Below are 22,144 nucleotides of genomic sequence, written 5' to 3' on the forward strand. Positions count from 1 at the left end.
AACATGTAATTCTTTTTGAATAGCTGCTTTTGTTTCTTCTATTATAAAACTATTTAATTTTATAAAATGGGCGATTCATGTCGATATATGGCAAAAACCATCACAATATTGTAATTATCCTCCAATCAAAATAAATTAATTAAAAAGAATTTTTAAAAACAATGAAGCCTTTTATTTAAAAAACCAAAATGCAGAGTCTCTGATCTCGTGAACAACTGTAACACACTGTGGTTGTCTCCTCAAGTTAGCGTGTGTACAGACTGCATACTAAAATACTGTCTTAACCTCACAATAACCCAATATTGTAAAGCAATTATCCTCTAATTAAAAGCAAATTTAATCATCAAAAAATATATTGTCTTAACCTCACAACTGCTCCCTTATGCCCACAATGCACCAACCAACAATCCTTGAAAGTTCTGCCTGCAAATCTCTAATCAGACCACGCCCTCCATGTCATGCCCACCCCCACTGCCTTGGTTCCAGCTCTTATCTCCCCCGTCAACTACTCTAATAGCCGCAAATCAAAAGGTCCTACTGATTCTTTCTGACCAACCTCAAAGCTTTCCTCCTCTGTGAATATTCCCCACCTCTCCAGGGTGGAGAGAGATTCAATAACTCCAATTTGCTTCACCCAGTAGCTCTTAGTACACACCACTCTTACAGTACTGATTATACTCTACTGCAATGCCATCAAATAAAAATACACAAGCCACAGGCATAATTTTAAATGCCCCAATAGCCTCATTAAAAAGGCAAAAAGAAATTGGTAATTTTTAACACTATATTTTACTTAACCAGATACATCCAAAATATTATGTCAATATGTAATCAATACAAAAAACAAGATATTCTATAATTTTTCATATTAGTTCTTTGAAATCCAATGCACGTTTTCCCTTTACAGCATATTTTAAACACTAAGTTGTTATCAAAAATAGTTGATCTGTATTTAGTTGCATAAAAGTTACAATTGAAAAAAGTAGATTCACATACCCAAGCGGTTCCAAATGAACTTGAGAGTTTTATAATAACTGCATCAAATATCAACTTTTTATTTTAAGCTAAAATTAACATCCAAAAATCAGTTCCTCAGTCACACTAGTGGCTAGTGGCTATGAGGTGGGATCGTGTAGCTGTATGGTAATTATTTGCATATACATTTGTCTTTCCCACTAAATTAGACTATATCTAATTTACCTATATCCTCCTCAAGCATAGGCTTGGCACATATATGGTGTTTTGTGAAAGTCTGTTGACTAGACAAAGAAAAACAGACATGGAAATCACCTGACTATAGCAACAATAAATCAACAAAATTCTTTTGTAGGGAATATGAATGGCAGTTTAATGAATATACACACACATACCAGCACAGGCTTGTATAAAAAATAATCATGACTAAGTACATTTGAAATAGGTGCAGCCACTATGGAGAATAGTATGAAGGTTCCTCAAAAAACTAAAAGTAAAGTTGCCATATGATCCAACAATTCAATTCCTGAGCATATATCCAGGCAACCTATAATTCAAAAAGATATATGCACCCCAATGTTCACTGCAGCACTATTTACAACAGCCAAAATATGGGAAAAGTGTAAATGTCTATCAAAAGATGAATGGATACAGAAGCTGTGGTACATATATACAATGGAATGCTACTCAGTCAAACAGAGAATGAAATAATGCCATTATAGCAACATGGACAGACCTAGAGATCATACTACCTGAAGCAAGTCAGAAAGAGAAAGAGAAATATCATATAATAACATTCATATGTGGAATCTAAAATATGACACAAATAAACTTATCTGTGAAATAGAAAGACTCAGAAAGTCTGTCTGGAGAATAGGCTTGTGGTTGCTAGGCATGGGGGTGGGGAGAGAAGGAGGAATGGATAAGGAGTTTGGGATTAGCAGGTGCAAACTGTTATACACAGAATGGATAAACAAGGTCCCACCGTACAGCACGGGGAACTATATTCAATACCCTATAATAAGCCATAATGGAAAAAAAAGATAGGAATAAAAAACATACAAAGGAAAAAAGGCTAAGTGCATTTGATTTGTTACTGATTCCTTCAATAACAAAAATCACTTCGTATATACTATTCCCCCTCTGTGCCCTCACCCCTTTCTCTCCGCCCTTTAAAGCATTCATGGGTATTGTACGCAATTAGCACTTCGTAATAGTTTTTACATTCACTGGTTGCCTTCTCTATGTCTTGCCTTCTCAAATTATATTTCAAACTTCTGGAGCTAGAGATCATTCCTTGTACTTTGTAACTATCCTCATCCATGGTTGAATAGCAGTAACAAAGTACAAGAATTTAACATATGACATCTAATCAATTTTCAGATGCTTTCCTTTTCAGTAAAGTCTTTCTCAATCAATCCTCGAAGCCCAGCCTCTCAGCACTCACATTCATATAACTGTCTCTGGATACCTGGCACCTGGGACCTACCACTTGACCAGTTCTTCTCTGGGCTTTGCATGCTCAATTGCCCTTCCTCCCCAAGCAGGTAGGGTGAAATTTCCAGTCTATGTCACAATTACCTACTTGCAGTGCTCTCACCAGATAGACCCTTCTGTAGGTGCTGCTTCCTGTTCCCATTTGCCACCTCCCTCTCCCCCTATCAGCCATGGATGCAGCCAAGTGATAGAAGAGAATTCTGTAAGGATAGAGGCCACCCTGGCGGCTCAACTGGTAAAGAATCTGTCTGCAATGCAGTAGACTGTCTGCAATGCAGGGGGCCGGGTTTCATCCCTGGATCAGGAAGATCCCCTGGAGAAGGAAATGGCAACCTACTCCAGAATTCTTGCCTGGAAAATTCCATGAACGGAAGAGTCTGGTGTGTTACAGTCCAAGGGATCGCAAGAGTTGGACACGACTGAGCAACTAAACCACATAAACCATAGAGAGCAGGTTGGTTTTGTTAGACGCATCACCTGGGCTTTGCTGGTAGCTCACCTGGTAGAGAATCCACCTGCAGTGCAGAAAACCCCAGTTCCATTCCTGGATCAGGATGATCCGCTGGAGAAGGGATAGGTTACACACTCCAGTATTCTTGGGCTTCCCTGGTGGCTCAGATGGTAAAGAATCTGCCTGCAATGTGGGAGACCTGGGTTCAATCCCTGAGTTGGGAAGATTCCCTGAAGAAGGGAGCGGCTGCTACCCACTCCAGTATTCTGGCCTGGAGAATTCCATGGACTGTATAGCCCATGGGTCACAAAAAGCTGGACACAACTGAGCTATTTTCACTTCACTTTTCAGACCCATCGCCCTACTGAAAAGATTGGTGGTGTGGGCATGCTCAGTTGTGTCCGATTCTTTGTAACCCCATGGACTGTAGCCCCCCAGACTCCTCTGTCCACAGGATTTCCCAGGCCAGAATACTGGAGTGAGTTGCCATTCCCTTGCCCAGGGCATCTTCCCGACACAGGGACTGAACCCACATCTGCTGCATCTACTTGCATTGAAGGCAAATTCTTTACCACTGCGCCACCGGGGAAGTCCACCGAGAAATAACCCTATAAATCAATGCACACACACACATTTACATGAAGGGGATTACAACAGGTTTATCTTTTAATTTCATGTTGCTTGAATAAGAACAAAATAAAAATAAATGTAAAGAGGTCTGGGTGGATCAGTCATGGGGCTCCTCCAAGTCTGCGCTCTTTGTCTTCTGCTTGGATAGCTCTTCGATGACATTCATCTCTGCAGGAGTGAACTTGGGGGTTAGCACCACTGCATCATAATCGAATTCTTCATCAAGCGAGAAGGGCTGAACTTCGTCTCCAGTGATCTATAAAAGGTAATGAAGGAGGAAAATCATATATAATCATTGGAAATGAAGATAAAGCTGAAAACATAAACTCCCTATTAATATTTAATTAAACTTTTTTTAGACTTCAGCACTCTCAGCTGATTAAGCTGTTTTTAAGTAAAGGAATAAATTCAATTATTCAATTTGACCTAATTTAGGCCTTTTAATGTGCCCCATTTGTACCATCCTGCGTTGGAATGAATATCATTAGCTAATTCCACCCACGGCAAGAATCAGAAAATCTCTCTTGCACACATTCAATACATTTTTACCATTTGTAGCATATGGGCTACAGGCATATGGAAAAACTAAGTTTGCTGTTGTTCAGAGGCTAAGTCCTATCTGACTCAGGGTCTTTTCCAATGAGTTGGCTCTTCACATCAGGTGGCCAAAGTATCTGAGCTTCGGTTTCAGCATCAGTCCTTCCAATGAATATTCAGGGTTGATTTCCCTTAGGACAGACTGGTTTGATATCCATGCAGTCCAAGGGAATCTCAAGAGTTTTCTCCAACACCACAATTGAAAAGCCTCAGTTCTTCAATGTTCTTCAATGTTATGGTCCAACTCTCACATCCATACATAAACTACTGGAAAAACCATAGCTTTGACTCTATACAGACCTTTGTTGGCAAAATGATGTCCCTGCTTTTTAAAAGTTATATTCAAATGTGAGAAAATAAACCCTAAGATTTTGTTCAATCTTAAAGACATTTTTATTTTTAGTATTTACTAAAAAAAGACTTGCATCAAAAATACATTCATTTTTGAAGATAAAAATACCCTATGCTTAACATACTTCTTCAGATAGTACTTGGGCCAATAATAGCAAGAATTAAAACACATAGTGTCCCCCTTAAATTAAAAAGTCTAGGATCCTTTCTTCCCACCAAGAATTTTAAAATATTACAGAATTTACTTGCAACTCAGAGAAGCTGCAAAGAGAAATAATAATTTTGTACCTGCTTATTCATAATCTGTGAATTTTAAAGACTTCCTAAAGGAAGGTAGTTTAAAAAGTGTATTTTCCAATAAACAAAAGAGAATGCTTTAAATCTCATTGTATTACCCCTTGGAAAGCCTCTCCAAAATCAAATGGCGTGTGATACTATGAGATCACCCAGTACTTCTTTGTAGCTCTATATTATGTATGATGATGCTGAAATAATTGAAAACTATGGCTTATGCAAGAGTAAAAAAAAATGCCCTGAAGCTATAATCAGCTTTAAATATTCTTGCATGGAAAATGATCTCATCGAGTGGCTTTTGCAATGTTCTTGAAAATGGAGCATCTCACTCAGAAGCTGTGTGCTGTTTTCAAAGATGCGAAGAAAAAAAACATGAAAATTAGGTTATCACCTATCTGTTTAGCAAGCTGCATTTTGTAGTTGGGTATGCAGTGCTAATAGCAAACACCCAGCCATCTATCATCCTTTCTTAGTAAAACCAGCAAGAGAACAAATTTCAGAGACTTGTTCATTTCCTCTTTATTAGAAAGTGTCTGTGCTTTTCTGACAAAGGTAATGATGAGACCTGTCACTGAGTGAGTTCCCACCACACGCCAGCCCCAGTTACTAGGAACTTTGTGGGAATTAGCAGTAATCTTCAAACAACCCATTTTACAAAGCTCTAAGAAGCTAAGTAACTTATCAAGGCTGTACAATTAGTAAGGTAGAGAAGCAAGATTTGAATCCCGGGTGATCTGTAGATAAAGCTTCCACTTTCTCAACAAAAAACACCAGCAAAGATCAACCTTGAAGTTTCCCTAAGCCAAATCATGTCTCTTTGGGAGAAAAGATCTTTTCTAAATAAGCTAAAAAATTCTCCCAGTCTACCATAAAAATGCACTCAAGGATCCACATAATACCGTGACTGTCCTTAAAGGAGCAAGTGTATACAGGAATCAAATCAGTCTGCTGAGAAGCTGATCTGTCCCTTCTGGTCAGTCTCTGAAAATTAAATTTTGCATCACCAGTGGGGTAATAGGGCTAAGACCAGCTCAAGTGAAGAAACGTGTACACAATGACACAAAACGCTCATTTCCTGAACAGAAGCATCCTTACCATCTCCAGCTCTATCCGGCAGTGAGCACTGAGGCCTGCAAGCCTGGTCCTGGCAGACGACGAGGAGGAGTCCCCTCTCTGCCAGTGTCTTCTGTCCAGTGGGATTCTTGCTGCCCTGTAGACTGGTTAAAGGCCTGCCATCCACACGTCCACCAAGATTCCAGCTGCCCACTGTACTGGGACTTTGAACCCTGTCCTGAGGCCTCTAAGACCTGCCCAGACTTCACTGCTGCTGCTAAGTCACTTCAGTCGTGTCCGACTCTGTGCGACCCCAGAGACGGCAGCCCACCAGGCTCCCCTGTCCTTGGGATTCTCCAGGCAAGAACACTGGAGTGGGTTGCCATTTCCTTCTCCAATGCATGGAAGTGAAAAGTGAAAGTGAAGTCGCTCAGTCGTGTCCGACTCCTAGCGACCCCATGGACTGCAGACTACCAGGCTCCTCTGTCCATCGGATTTTCCAGGCAAGAGTATTGGAGTGGGGTGCCATTGCCTTTTCCATCAGACTTCACTAGCCACTCTCAATAGATGCAGTCACTCTGCCTTCACCTACCTCCCTCTGAGACTGGAAAGCGGGTTCAAATACAACAAATCTCTTTGCTGAGCTAAAATCTGAGCAAGAGCATCCTTCTCAGACTCCCTCACACCACATGAACAGCCCTCACTTGCCCACCTCCCTCCCCTCTACGTGTTCACTCCATAAACAGCTATTGAGCATTTAATGTGAACTGGATACTGAGAACACATAAAGATAAAGAAAACGAAAATCTGTGTCCACGAGGTTTTGTTAACTTCAAGGAGAAGAGAGAAGTAAGGGAGTGATTTCCTGACCATGCTCCATGCTCCTCAACAGAGGGATGCAAAAAGGGCTACACAAGCATGGAGGGCAAAGTGCTAAAATTAGCTTACTTCCAACTGAGCGTGACCACTCTCCAGAAAATCCTACTCGACTCCCCACTCAACACCCTAGTCCTGACCCACCTTGTACCAGCAACCCAGACAGGGCAAGGCTGCTGTGTTGAATTTCTAAACTCTCTTGACAAGGGCTGACTCCCACAGTCAAGTTAGTTCTTTTTCCCAGGTACGGCTCAACCCATCACCCTCTTACCACTCTCCCTTCCCAAGGGTCCCAAGATACCTTTTGGCCACAATATCCAACATTATGGAACTGGAGATATAGAAATTAATCTTTAAGTGGAAAGTTTTTATTTTCCATAAGTTCTTTTTCATACACTTAAATTTTTCTCTATTATAGAGCACAATTTCCTTCATCAGTTATTTGGTATTAACTTAAATGATGCCAAGGAATAAGTTTTTAGCTAGCCAATAGATATACAATGCCAATGCAAGAATTATTCATTTATAATACACTTTAAAAATTAAAAATATGCTTAAAAATATAAATGCCTTCACTTAGAAACTCAGTTATTAACAGCAGCTTTTATTGTTAGATTAATTCCTTTAGGCAATCAGTGAAATGCTGATGTATATAATAAAAGAAAGAAATTAAGGGTGATAATAATTTCTTATCTGCAATGCCAAAATATGATACTCAAGACATTTTAAAGCTGTTTGGGTGTATCACTGTCACTCTGTACTGCAAGGTGTCCAGTACATCTCTGGATCAAAATATCAGAGGAATAGTCTCCTGCAATCATTCAGATATATTCCATTCTTTCCACGAATGTTTATTAAAATCTAGGTGCTGTGCTGGGTGCTGAGGATACAAAGCTGCAGACTTGTGTGAAACCTCAGAGAAATGATTTAGATACATATATGAACAATTATAGTAAAATGTAGTAAGTATACATGGTATAGTTAGGAGGGAATAGTAAAAGGAAGGAAAGCGTAACCCAGCCTAGATTAGAAGGCATTGGGAAGGAATCAGGGGAGGCTTCCTGGAAGAGCTGCTATCTAAGCAGAATCTTCAAAGGTAATATTATTTAACAAGGTGAGGGAAAATGAGCTTGGGACAAAAGCAGGTCTCATGAGCAGAGGAGGCCAAGTAAGAAAGACACAGAATTTCATGTATGTAGATCTACAAGCAGGTCAGTGCTGAAAATGTCAGGTAGAGAGCAGCAGGAGACGAGGATGGTGCCAGGTCACGATGGGTCTTGTATGCTGCTTTTCCCAGAGATGATGAAGTCGCTGAAGGATTTTTTTTGAAAGCAAGTAGATACTTGGTCATCTATGCATTTCAAATAAATTCCTTCCTTCATTCAAATGCTAACTGAGATAAGTGCTGGGGGCACCGGTGTGGTGCAGAGAACAGGATGCCCTGCCCTCCTTGAGCATACGTCGAATTAAGTCACTTTGCAGATGGAATAAAGGGTAGGCTTGGAGTCAGGAGTGGGCTGAAGCAGTCCAGACAAGAGACAAGGAGCACAGGGCACTCAGAGCAGACATTTGAAAATTTTAGAAAAACTGGCTAATTTGCATATGGGAAGGGACGAAAGACAAGAATGCAGGAATGGAAGCAGGTAAAGATAAGCTCAGTATTTAACATGCTGATTCGAATGTACCTTATGGAATCCAGATAGAATTGTCAACAGGCAGTGAACACACAAACCTGGAGCTCAGCAAAAGGTCTGAAGCTATAGAGACACAGATTTGGAGACAGAAGCACAAAGGGGAGTCACCTAGAGACGAAAACGGATCCATGTGTGCAAGTGGGAAGAGCTGTGGTTTAGCATGGAACCCTGAGGAACACCAGCTCCTAAGAGGAGCATGGCAGGAAACCCCCAGAGGAAGCAGGGCAAGAACACCCAGAGAAATACACACGGGAGCGCCAGGAGTGTGAGTGTCAGGCAAGATCAGTGGTGACAACTGCAGTGGAGAGGCCCATTAAAGACAGAAAAGTGTCCACTGGCATTTGGCACTAATAAAGTGCTTGGTACCTTTATTCTGACTCTGTCCAGGTAGACGATCAACACAAGGACGTTTTGCAATGAACTGAATGAGGAACAAGGGGAAAGGAAGCAGAGACGACGAGGGGAGCTAGATCTAATGGTTTGTGAAGTCTACATGGAAAGTGAGAAAAAAGGACAATAGCCAGAGGGGTCCAAGGTAAAGGGGAGGATATTCTTCCTTAGTTTTCTTTCATTTTGTTAAGAATGGGAGTGCCGGGAGCCAGCGTGAGGAACTCCGCCCATGGCAAAGGTCATGTGGAAGGAGGCTTGGCATACACAAAGGCGTGATCAAGCCTCAGGAAACCCCCTGTTCCCGAGCATCTAACCCCAAGACCAGAGTCTGTTTTATGCTCTCACCTACACCTCTGACTTTACGGGGGGCTCTCCCCCATAACTGTTTCTCTCGGAGAAGGAGTAAACGTGCAGCTCCAAGGCAAGAAAAATTCTTGGGCGTGACAGAGTGTTTCAGCTTACGGACTCCTCTGAAGGTTATCTAGCCCACCTGTATAGGTTCGTCCGGCCACATGTGATTGTTCACAGCCTCCCAATCTGAGAGGCATGAGATGTTTTAGACTTACTAAAGGCAAATTCTTTTGGGGAATTAGAAATTATTAGTATAGTGGGTTGGTTAGGAATTATATTGGTGAAGGGTTTTTCATTTGTTGGGTCAATAATTGCTGCTAATTCCCTGCTCTGGGTGGGACAAGGATGTCTCAGGTCAAACCTCTCTGCTGACAGACTAGCTTGTGTGACAGGATTATCCATACTCCTGCCACTACGCACATGATTGTTTACTACCTCTCAACCATAAACAGCACAGAGTTTGGGAGTATTTTGAGAGTCTTAATTAGCACAGGGCTTTTTCTTCTTGTTGAGTCAATGATTGCCGCCAGGCCTCCATATCCTTAGGCTCCTGGGAACATATTAATCAATGTATTTGGAATATAGCAAAGGAAATATAGTAGTTTGATGTTAGCAATACTAGACTTTTTGAGTTAATGGATTTTCTCTTTTATAATAGATCACTGTGCTTTGTTATAAATCACCATGATCTTGCTATGTAAAAATGTAACTTTATCATATCTTAAGACTAAATAGATCTTAAGGGGAACATTGGTGAAAGGATTTTCATTTGTTGGGCTGATGTTTGCTGCTAAATCTCCATGTTCCCTACCCTTATAATGAATATAACTAACATATAGGAGAAATAAGTATTAACCTTTAAGCATATAGGAGAAGTAAGTATTAACCTTTAAGACTAATCATGTTAACCTTGGATTAAATAAATTCCTTTCTTGATTGTAACTCACTACACCCTCACCCTATAGGAATGTAACTTTATTTGGAGGATGGTGCCTGGTTTAAGAAAAAACACCCTTGGAAGAAATAAGTTTTTTGGTTATCAGAAAGAAAGGATCATAAAATGTCAGCAGGTCTCACTCATGGCCAGAAGATGATGTACCTTTTTTATACATTTATGTGAAGCACCTGATTTTGATAAAGGTCAGGACTGCTGACTCCCGCGTGACTCTGTATTCATCCCTATGTGTAACAAAAGGTATATAAGCTAACCCAAAAATAAAGAAATTGGATCAGTTTCCGGAAAGACTGATTCCCCCATGTCGCTTCTTTCTTGCTCTCTGCTTTCCTGGCTGAATTCCCATCCGGAGCATGGATGCTATTCCACGTAATCCAAGTTATTCAGCCTCTTTTTCTCCACTAATCTTCCTACTACACTATCCATTTCTAATCTCTCTATATCTGTGATTAAATATGTATTTTTCCAAAGACGCCGACTCCGTCCCCACCTTCAAATCACCCTGGATCCACCGGGGCTGGACCCCGGCATGGGAGAGACTTAGATGTGTTTACATGTTGACGGGAATGAACGAATAGAAAAGAAAAAAGAGAATGACCCTCACCATCTTATTATACCAGAAAGTCACTCCCGGTAGCTAGTAAAATTTTTTTTGATTATTTGCTCATTCAGTATTTACTATGTCTTCTATAGGCATAGCACTGAACTCAGCACTAGTTCTGACTTTTTTGCATTTCAATTAAGGAATCTCCTTATAGAGACACACAGGAGTGAATGTAGTCTTCTAAGACAAGGGGCATACATGTAATTCAAAGTGAACCCTGACGTACCCTGCAGTTTAGAAGACTTTGCTATGATCTTCAAAATGACAGCTTTCCAGCCACAGTAAAGCTGCTGTTCTATTTATGCATTTCAGCTGTTGGCTACTGTGGCACACTTTGGGAATTCTCTTCTTTCAAGTTGCGTTCATTTTCGGGTTCTAAGCTCCAAGGCTCCGAGGTTTTTAAATTGCAAACTGAACTTCTGATTTATTTCAAAGCGCAGAATTTGTGCAATGGGACACCAAATCTCCTGCTACTAAATAGAAAACAACTGTGAATTAAGTTATTAACTTGTTATTTTTGCCTAAGGAGCTGAGAGAAATATATGGATTTCAGGTGTCTAATTTCAAATTTAATTGAAATTTTTTGTAGCCTCCCAGGGAATAGAATTTGTACACTATCAGAAAACTGCTGGTTTTCTTAAAATTGTTTCTGTGACTTATTCTAAGAGGGACACTGTTACAGGAAGAATCATTTTCATTCACAGAACCACACAGGCAAATTAAAGAAAATAAAACTAATGCTCAAATCAATAATAGCAGCATTTAGCTATAGGCTGTCTTGCACAGTAACATGGTAACTAAACTGTCTTTACAGGTGAAAAACTTGACAGTCCTATTTTGAATTGGAAAAACAGGCCATCTCCCATTAAAATATTACGAAAGTTTCTTCAATGACCTCTTCTGTACTTTGGAAAGTAGGAAAGGAACTGGTAATTTTTTATCTTCTTAACGTGAATTCTTTTTGTTCTATAAAGCTTCAGAACTTTATAGAACTTCCAAAATTCTATAAAGTTCAGAACTTCCAAAATTCATCAAAATAGAATGACCACAGCAAGAAATTATTCACAAAGGGAAAGTGGAAGTTTCTTTAAAAAGGTTTGACTGTTAAGGGGGAAATGCACATGAATAACAGCAGTGATAAAATTAGCGAAAAAAATTAAATGGGTTCAGTTCAAGAAGTTATAGATTCTTATTAGGCAATTAAGAGGGAGTCAGGACATCCAGGATACATTTTCAACTTTTGAGACTGACATCACAGAAAGGAACCACCGTCTCTAGCCCAAAATGGCCCCTCGGTAGGTCCTCACAGGACCCATGTGCTGGAATTTGGTGATTATGTTCTTTTTCTTGCACTGCGTACTTTAGAATAAGATTAATACTATTAAACCAAGGCAGAGGTGGTGCGGTACTGTGATTCTAGACAGTCCTGAAATGTTTCTCTAACAAATAGTGTCTAGAAATTAAAAGCCCACCCACAACATTACTCTGAATATAAATTATTCATCTGTGTCTCATTAGTACTTTGGCCACCTCATGAGAAGAGGTGACTCATTGGGAAAGACTGATGATGGGGAGGGATTGGGGGCAGGAGGAGAAGGGGACGACCGAGGATGAGATGGCTGGATGGCATCACGGACTTGATGGACGTGAGTCTGAGTGAACTCCGGGAGATGGTGATGAACAGGGAGGCCTGGCGTGCTGCGGTTCATGGGGTTGCAAAGAGTCAGACACGACTGAGCGACTGAACTATAACTGAACCGAACTGTGTGTCTCATTAGTTGCCAGCACAAAAACTGTTCCTATCATTTTGATTTGAACATTTAAAAATTTTCACATTTTCTGAGAAGAAACTTATACTCGTTTTAAAGAGATAATCATATACAGGCTTTTAACTAGCATTTTGCTGGCTATATGAGAGATCATAGAAATCATTCATTTTTTTAAACCCATCAGCTAAAGCCATTTTGTAACAATTTCTATAATGGCATGAATGCCACTGAATACTGGCTGGCCCAATAATTTGTACGGTCACAACTGAAGTCAAGAACATGAACAAGTCTTTAAAAGAAGCTGATTCTTGCATAGCAATCACCTTGCAATTTTAGCTTCTTAATACTCAGAGGAAGCTCCATAATTCAAAAAGACACTGAAAAGTGGCTGTCTCGACCCCATGAACAATAGCCCACCAGGCTCCTTTGTCCATCGGATTCTCCAGGCAAGAATACTGGAGTGGGTTGCCATTTCCTTCTCCAAGTAACCTATTTGGGGGTTCAATATAAGTCTGCAAACCTCCTAGATAGACTTTTCTGGTGTCAGTGAACAAAAGTTCTATTAGCAAAGGGCAAAAATTGAAATGTGTGGATTACTTCTGATTGAATGACTGCTTCCATAACAGAATATCTTCAGATGACAAGACTAGTACCTGAACGATTAAATAATCAGGAAACAGTCTAGTATTTTTATTTGGAATCAATAATAAAGAGCCCTTAACAACTTCTTGTACCTGATCCCCTTTTATGCTAGCGTAAAAAAGGTGATAAAGGTCACTACCCAGCACCATCAGTGGCCTCAGTTGGTGCCTGTCTATTAAGTAAATGAAGATATGACTCTCCATGTTGTGTATTGGGGAGAATTAACAGGTGGCAGATTCCATTCTCCCATGCTGGAGAAGCACATGGCTAGATGACATTTCTCCCTGGTGATCAGATAGGAACACGGGACTAAGTGGTTGCCAACGAGAGAGAGCAGAAATGAAGAGCCTAAGTCCTCAGCCTTGGGGAAGCACGCTGTCCCCATCCTCTCATTCCCTGCCCCTCCAGGTAGGACAGTGACCTGACTTGGAACATGCACACGCCGACAATGTCCTGAGGTGCACTGAGATCCAGAGAGAAGGAACCCGGTGGGCCCCAATGACTGAAAACAGAACCACCACTTGCTCACTTTAAAGGCTCTCCTCAGGCTGTTACAGGAGAGAAATAAACTTCTCTCTCCTTTTAGCCATTGAATTATTGTTCCCTATTGACCCCCTATAGGGTTCCCTACTATAGCAGCCTGGCCTTACCTTAACTAATGCAAAATGTTTATAGAGACTTGGAAGCAATAACAAAAAGAAAAGAGGCTGGTACAGACAAAAAGAGGAAAGAAATCTGTCCAACCTATCTGTGGATTAGTCCCCAGGTAGCACCATCCTGCAGCACGGCAAACATGATGACATAAAAATAGTTTCTGAGTAAAAGCATAATTGCTCTCTGTGTGTTCAAAGGGATTATACACATTAGAGAGAGATGACAGAGACAGGGACCCAATTAAGCAACCTGAATTCCACATTTTCCCAAACCTGAGAAAACTACAGGCGCACACGGGTATGGTGGCATTTCTCTGAAAGGACCAGTTATAGCATCAAGGCAACTTCAAGAGGCCTGAATTCCCTGAAAAGTACCTCTTCCCTTTGTTTATCTGCTGCTTTCACGGTGGGCCTGGGCTTCGTTCCAGGGGTGACAGGCTGGATGGCCACAGAAGGAATGTAAGAGGGAACACTCAGGCTCACTTCCTGCTCCACTTGTCCTGGAAGCAGCAGCACGTCTGTTGAACACAAAATACATCACTCGATCCCTTCACCAAGTCCACAATTGACCTAAATCATCAAAAAGCCTATGACAGTCAAAAGAATGAGCAAATATGCTCAAGTAAAGTAGGCCCGTTTCACAACACCTGTTCTCACTGGGGAACTTGGCTCAAGGGTGTCTCCCTTCTAGAAAATAAAAGCTGCTGGTGCATTAGTTTTTCTCTGATTGCTGCTATGTTAACAATCCATCCAAAAGGTCTGGGAGAAATGTTGTCTGGGGCACAGCTTGATCATGCCTTTCAACCCAACTTCTACTTCTATAGGAAACCAAGTCCAGAAGATGCTACTTTTGTCTCATTTTGCCACATTTTCCTAAGGGGGGAAAGAGAAAGAAAATGGAGTGCTGATTTCATCCTGTAACAATATGGCAATATTTCAAAACAACGTATTAAAAAACAATGATGCCAGAAGGAAGGAACTTCCACTTGCAGCAGAAAAATGAAATAATCCGTCATACTCAGAATGCGTGGCCTCATTTCCAACACTTGCAAACAACAATGTGTTTTGTGTTTCCGGCTTGTTTAGCACAACAGCAAGAATTCAAAAGCCAATCCTGGTTTTCTGATCAATCCATTAGAAGTAGATGTGTTCCCTTTATTTATTTATTTATTTTTGCACATGTGGCAGAATCATGGATGCATCATGGACAAACAATGATCTTCCACAGCTCTCTCTGAAGACAGAAAAACAAACAGAAGCCCAAAAGGATTGCTCCTTGGCCTGTTTCTGCAGGACCAGAAGGGCTGCTGGAGCCAGCCAGTAACTTGCAGCTGGCGCAGGATGCTGCGGCCTGCTACTCAATGATGATCCTAATTAAGACACTAATTAAGTTCTCAGTGGAAGTGATTAATTAACAACAGGCATGCCTTGGCTGTTGCCAATGGCAGCATATATGAGGAGATAACTGAGCAGGTACTGCTATTCAGAAATGGAAACAGATTTGAAATACATCTCTCTCCACTGCAGATACCACCTGGAAGCTTAAGAATTTTGTAATCATGTCTTTTTTGATCCCTGAGTGAGGAAGAGCCCCTGGAGGAGGAAACAGCAACCCACTCCAGTACTCTTGCCTGGAAAATCCCATGGACAGAGGAGCCTGGCAGGCTACAGTCCATGGGGTTGCACAGAGTCAGACACAAGTTAGAGGCTGAGCATGCACGCATGACTATGATTAATTACTGAAATCGTAGAAGGTGACCTGATTAATTAGGGGAAATGAAAACGATAATACTAGCCAGCTTTTTACATGCATTAACTCAGCTAATCCTCTCAACAACTCTATTATTGCCTGTTTTACAGACAAGGAGTTCTAACACCCAGAATCACCGCATTCAAGGCGCCACAGCTGCAGTCTGGCTGCAGAGCCCTGTTCTGAGCCCAAGACGTCACATCAGAAACTGATTTCTAAGAAAGCAGTTTCATCTCTTATGTTATTTAAATCTACCAGATTTGTATCTCCAAACTCAGGGCCAAGAAACATCACTATGATAAGCATGTTAACATGATTAGTCAGCAGTCAGTGTGTTCACGCGTTTTATAACCAGAGAAGTAACACTTTTAAATACTCAATAAGGTTGGTGGAAAGACTGGCTTTCCCTTGATGAGTCCAAAGCTAAACTCCTTCACTGGTTAGGGGCCAGCCAACAACAGAGGCAAGGAGAGTAAGGGTCAAGCCTCTTAATATGAAAACCAATATCTACCAGACCCAATGGCTGCCAGAGCAAACATCACTTCAAATGTGAAATAAAAATCAATTCTGCTTTCAGAGCTATTTAAGATCCGACTGACAACACTGTGCATCAAGAAGAACAACTCTGCCATTCCTTGGCTGAGATTCTTCACGTCCCTCATATATTTGCAAAGAAGGTAGGGTTTTCAGCAATAACGGTTTCCTTCCTAAAAAGCCCACTGCCATGGGAACAGTTCTTTCAAAACAAGACGACTCAGTATTCACCACATTCCACATTCCTGTCATTCGTTTCTCCAGGATAAAAAGAAAACACACAAACTTGCATAGTTGGAGTCTAACACACCCAGCACCTTATGTGTAGTAAATTCAACGCGTACTTGCAGAAAGGAAATGGATTTCCTGTATCTCAACTTTTAAATTGAACAGCACGTGTAAGTCTACCTATCCATAGAACATTGTGAATGATACAAAATATGTAAAGTCCTTATCCTCAAAAGCTAAGTTTTTTTCCAGGGATATGATTTTTACACATAAAATCAGAGACTAGTCAACACAAAAACTGAACTGCTTTACCTCTAAATAGGACAGATTTATAAAATGGTGAAACCATTATGGACACGAACAGTCTGATAATAAGTAGGTTATAAAGAAACCTACCTTGTCCTTTATCCATTTTATAGTCACTGATGGGTTATATATAAAATAACCATTTATATATTCATTCTCTGAGAGGGAAAATAATTGTATTCATTGATGACGAGGAATGGAATTTCTGAAGATCTCTAAAGCTTTTTAGACTGAAATCTGATCTTTAAGACACTTTTGCTGTTGTTTAGTCACTAAGCCGTTGTCCACTCTTTGCAACCTATGGACTGCAGCACACCAGGCTTCCTTGTCCTTTACTATTTCCCACAGCTTACTCAATCTAGGCTTACTGTTTCTAAAACAATTAGTTTTTTCTTAACTATTGATAAATACCACCATCTTGACTGATGGGCTTTGTCGAGTTAAGGCAACTCTCAAAAATGAATCTTCATATTGGATGGCAAGCCTGGTTGAAAGCATTTCAATCTCTTTCTCAACTACATAATAAGAATGTCCAACGTTTATAAATTATCCGTTTCTGCCATGTGCCTTTCTATATTTAACCAATGATCAGCAAGTCAAAGGTAATACCTTTAAAAGTAAGCAATCAAAAAAAGAAAAGGTAATCTGACACCTGATAATCTAGACAACAATAATACTTAATCTGCCTATCATATTTATAAGATCAACCAATTCAATCCTTTGTTGCCATGTAGAAATAGCCAAAATTTCCTGAAATTTTGGGCACTCCTCAAGACCAAAAAAGATACACATAAGAAATGGACTGAGGTCTCTTATGCATACGGATTCCAGCTATGATAGTTTATGTCAGAGTTTCTTGTTAAAAATTTTTGAAGATGCAAAGAGCTTTTTTTGGTGGGAGTTATATCTAACAATATTTACCATATTAGAAACTGAATTTTCAAATATTTGATTTCAAATTATTAAAATAATACAATCATTATTAAAATAAATACTTTTTTAAAAAGATATTTTCCAAAAGCAAAAATAATAGAAAAGAAGCATTGTTTTACATTTTCTGAATCTTTTAAGTTCTTAAGTAGAGAAAGCTGGATTCTATCTTTGCTTCTGCATTCAATTTTTGGAATATGCTGTTTCACATGATGAAAATGAAGAAATTCTAGTCTCACACGATATATACGTTGGAAAGGGGAGGAGTACTTTAATACTCCTTTTATACAGTTGGGGATATTCTTTGATACACACTGGATCTTGACAAATGATATTGGTTTTAAAAATATTTTCAATGTGCAACATGAAACCCTTTCAGAGAAGTTTTCATGCTCTTATGTTTAAAATTCATTGGTCTGGCCTTTATCATAAATGAATTGTTCTGTGCATGATTTTGTAACACCATAAATCGGTTATTTGGAAAACGGTGGTTCACTCTGTTATGCAGATCTTTCAAATGCTGACATATTTCATTATGCAATATAAAAGTCACATTAGTTAACATTACCAATTTTATCAAAAAAGCCTTTAAATATTGAGAAGCTGTCAAGCTCACAGTACTGGATATAAGTTTTCCAAAAATCCAATTTTCACTTGATCCATTGCCAACTCTATCACTGGCAATGAACACTATCAGTTGTTTGTCTTGAAAAGACAGCTTCACTTCATTCACTTTTGAGAACTACATTTTGTCAGTCATTCTTTCAAGTAAAAATGTTGATCCATGAAAGAAAAAAAAAATTAATTCCGCACACCACTCAACGGCATAAGTGTTTTTTATTAAAAAGTGTTTTCCATTTTTTCCATGAAAAAATGCTCGTGTATTTCATGCACATGTGAAATACAACTGTTGTATGTCAGTATGCAGCAGAAGTGCTGTATACATACAAAACATTAAAAAGAGGTATACTCAGGGATCAAGATTCAATAAAATTAATAATTTTTACTACTTCCCTGGTGGTGCAGACGGTAAAGAATCTGCCTGCAATGTGGAAGACTCGGGTTAGATCCCTGGGTCAGGACGATCCTCTAGAGAAGGAAATGGCAACCCACTCCAGTACTCTTGCCTGGAGAATTTCACAGACAGAGGAGCCTGGGGGACTACAGTCCACGGGGTCACAAAGAATTGGACGTGACTGAGCACACACCACACAAACACCATTTCATCAAAGACATTTTCAATGGAAACTGGCATTTGTTTTAACTACAAATTCATGACAGTGAAGGTAACAGTGACGACTAGTATAGCCTGGTGATTCTACCTTGAGTCACACTAAGGTACTAGTATCTTTGCCCATCATTGCTTTTGCAACATCAGTGCAAATGTCAACATATTTGACCTTCAGACCTTGGGGTTTCCAAAGGAGCTCCCAGACCACATTTAATATCTGACCCTCATCATATAGTCTGAACCTTCCAGCAAGAACACTGGAACAGCTGGGAAAATGATAAAAATTAACTAGTTAAAGGCATGCTACCAGGGAAGCCCAAAACTTGAGGGGCTAAGATCCTGGAGAGAAGGAAAGTACTGAATGTGAGTCTAAGATTCTAAGCTGTTTTTCAACATACGGCATCTAGTGATTTGTAAGCAGAGGCTAAAAGACCAAGAAGAAGAAATAGGCTAAGAGGCTGAGAAGCTTAGCAGAACTACCAACAGATTCACAGTGCTCTGAAGACAAAAAACAGAGTTCAGGACTTCCAAAAAGAAAGGGCTGTAATTTACCCTGAAGGGCTACACCCTAGAAGCAAGCGAGAACTAGAAGTAGAGCAGCCCTCATAAAGCCTGAGGTGGTGGCTCAGATGGTGAAGAATATGCCTGCAACGTAGGAGATCCAGGTTCAGTCCCTGGGTTGGGAAGATCCTCTAGAGTAGGAAATGGCACTCCAGTGTTCTTGCCCAGAGAATGCCATGAACAGAGGAGCCGGAAGGGCTACAGTCCATGGGGTCGCAAAGAGTCAGATATGAATTAGCGACTAACACTTTTACTTTCTTTCATAAAACCTGAATCTCAGTCACCAAATCAGCTCAATCCCATATTGGGTTAAGCTGATCTATAACTACTCTAAATGCTAGCAGAGAATGTTGGAGTTTCTCTAAGCACAGATAAAGGTAACATCATCCAGAGCCTCTGTAATATTTTATATACAGTATTCAGCGCTCAAACAAAAATTACCAGGTATACGAAGACACTGGATCAAAAGGGGAAATTAATGATACACATGGACCCACGGAACATCTCAGTTATTGGAATTATGAGACAAGAACTTTAAAATAACCAATTAATACATTCCAATACATATATTACAAGATGGAGAATTTGGGCAGGGAACTGAAATTTTTAAAAATAGATACTCCAGATCTCTTGACAACTATAACAGAAATACTGATGGCTTTAACATCATATTTGATACAAGACAAGATTACTGAATTGAAACACAGTAGAAAATATTCTAGCTGAAGAAAGAAAGGAAATAGAAGATGACGGAAATGCAGGAAAGAGCATGGGGAGATGTGGGACATGATGAAAAGGTCTGGGCACAGGTATTATTTGAAGACATAATAGCTGAGACTTTCCCAACATTTATACGAATCCGCAAACCCCAAGCAGAATAAATGCAAAGTAAGCAATACCAAGGCATAATGAAATTACTGAAAAACAAAGAGAAAATCATAGAAGTAAGCAAATGAGGTAAAAAACATATTGATATTACCTTCAAATGTACAACAATCAAATTGACATTTGGTTTTTCTACAGTTTTCAATAGAGGAACAATTAACACCATAACAAAACAGAATAACACCTTTAAAATGCTGAAGAAAATAATTATATATATTCTGGGTAGAATTCTCTACCCAGAAAAAATAGGAGGCCATGAAACAATAATATGTGATTGATCCAAAATAGGCAAAAAATGAGTGAAGAAAAGAATATATAACTGGCAGAACAAGTGGAAAACAAAATAGTAAGATAAGAGATTTAAAGTCAAATATATCAGCAACTATATTGAACATAAATGGATCAGGCACTCTAAAAGACAAAGTTGGGTGTATGTGTGTATAGATGCACATGAATTAATCATACGCCACTTTCAAGAGACACATTAGCCAACACCCACTCCAAGAAACAAATTGCAAAGTAAAAGTGGAAATATAAAAGGAGGCAGAAGACTACTACTGCCATCAAAGAAGCTGGGGAACAAGCTGGGGAAGATCTGGGAAGATTGACTTATGGCTGGAGCTGGCATTTGACAGTGATAATAAATCATATCCCTCTACCTTTAAATATAGCAATAGAGGAAAATACATTCAGGAGCCAAAATAATGGGGATCAAAATATGAGCTTTATAAATAATGAAGCTGATTTTGAAAGTGGAGCTTGTCTTGCAGTCACAATTGGATCTCTTGCTTATTGAGCTTTCCTTCCAAATCTAGACCTCAGACTATCCCACCTGAGAGGAAGTCCACACAGATGACACGAATCCAGCCAGGTAAAAGGAGAACCTCTTCACATCCCTGTAGCTCTTGGAGTAGGGGCTCAAGAGTGATACCTCCAGAACTGTCTAGAGCTGGTTCTCAGCTTCAATAGCATATTAGGGTCACCTGGGGAGCTTTAAAACCTGCCAGTGACCAGGACACACACAAGGCTACTGGAAAAGGATCTCCAAAGGCAGGATGCAGGTATTGTCTTTTTTTGTTAAAGCTCCTCAAGTGATTCTACTGTATCTCAGGTTGAAAACCACCGGGTAAGGCAGGACTGGGTCCCATGTAAAGTGTCTACAATAAGAAAGGTGGGGTGAGCACAGAAGAGAGGACATACACCTTCCAAACAGCACGACCCCAGAGGAAGAAGCAAAGGCCTCATCCATACACATCCAGTGTTTTCCCCTGATCTCTCCAATTAGATAAAACCTTTCTTTTTTCCTACGGGAGAAATAAACATAGGAACTGTTGAAAGGGCGTAATTATCATGCCAATTCTGTTCTCAGGAATGGAGTGGAAGCATTTATCTTTGTGGCTGACAAGGCTTTCAAACTGGAGTTTAATAGATGGATAAGTCTGCACATAAAAAATAATTGGAGGAAGAGAGACAGAGGAACATTTTGAAGCTAGGATTTTTTTCCTTCTCAAAGTTTTTAGTGATCTTCTAAGCAATGAAATGATGATTTTTAACAGTCTCAAGTGTAGAGTAAATGAAATGCCTAAACTATGAACTGGCGGAAATATGCCATCCTCTCCTAGCTCAGGACCTTTACATAAGCTGTTCTCATCCTGTTGCTATACTCTCCTGCCCACCCCTCACCTAGTTAATAATTACTCATCCTTTAGATCTCAAGCTCTCTGCTCTTTATCTGATCCACAGAAAAATTAAACTCCTCTACAATGTGCTCTCATAAGATCTAGAGCAATTCGTAATTACATATTTGTGACTATCTGGTTAATGTCCAATTCTTCCAATAAACTATGAATTTCCATAAGGACAGGAACCAGATATGTTTTATTTTTTATTTTATTCCCAGATCCAGTCACAGTTGTTAAATATTTATTGAATAAAGG

At 39.8% G+C, this 22,144-nt stretch overlaps 1 protein-coding gene across 3 annotated transcripts in view; it reads right to left on the bottom strand.

The window, feature by feature from the left end:
* The window catches only part of C15H11orf74 (chromosome 15 C11orf74 homolog), a 69,654-nt gene continuing 51,072 nt past the window's right edge, over positions 3,563-22,144 (bottom strand). For all 3 annotated transcript variants that reach the window (XM_013969830.2, XM_005690093.2, XM_005690094.2), the window contains 2 exons: positions 14,158-14,300; positions 3,563-3,809 (listed from right to left, as the gene is read on the bottom strand). In XM_013969830.2, the coding sequence (XP_013825284.2) occupies positions 3,651-3,809; positions 14,158-14,300 (302 nt within the window). In that variant the 3' untranslated portion in view covers positions 3,563-3,650. The remainder of the gene's footprint in view (positions 3,810-14,157; positions 14,301-22,144) is intronic.

This window comes from Capra hircus, chromosome 15, assembly GCF_001704415.2.
Source record: "Capra hircus breed San Clemente chromosome 15, ASM170441v1, whole genome shotgun sequence".
Classification (NCBI taxonomy): domain Eukaryota; kingdom Metazoa; phylum Chordata; class Mammalia; order Artiodactyla; family Bovidae; genus Capra; species Capra hircus.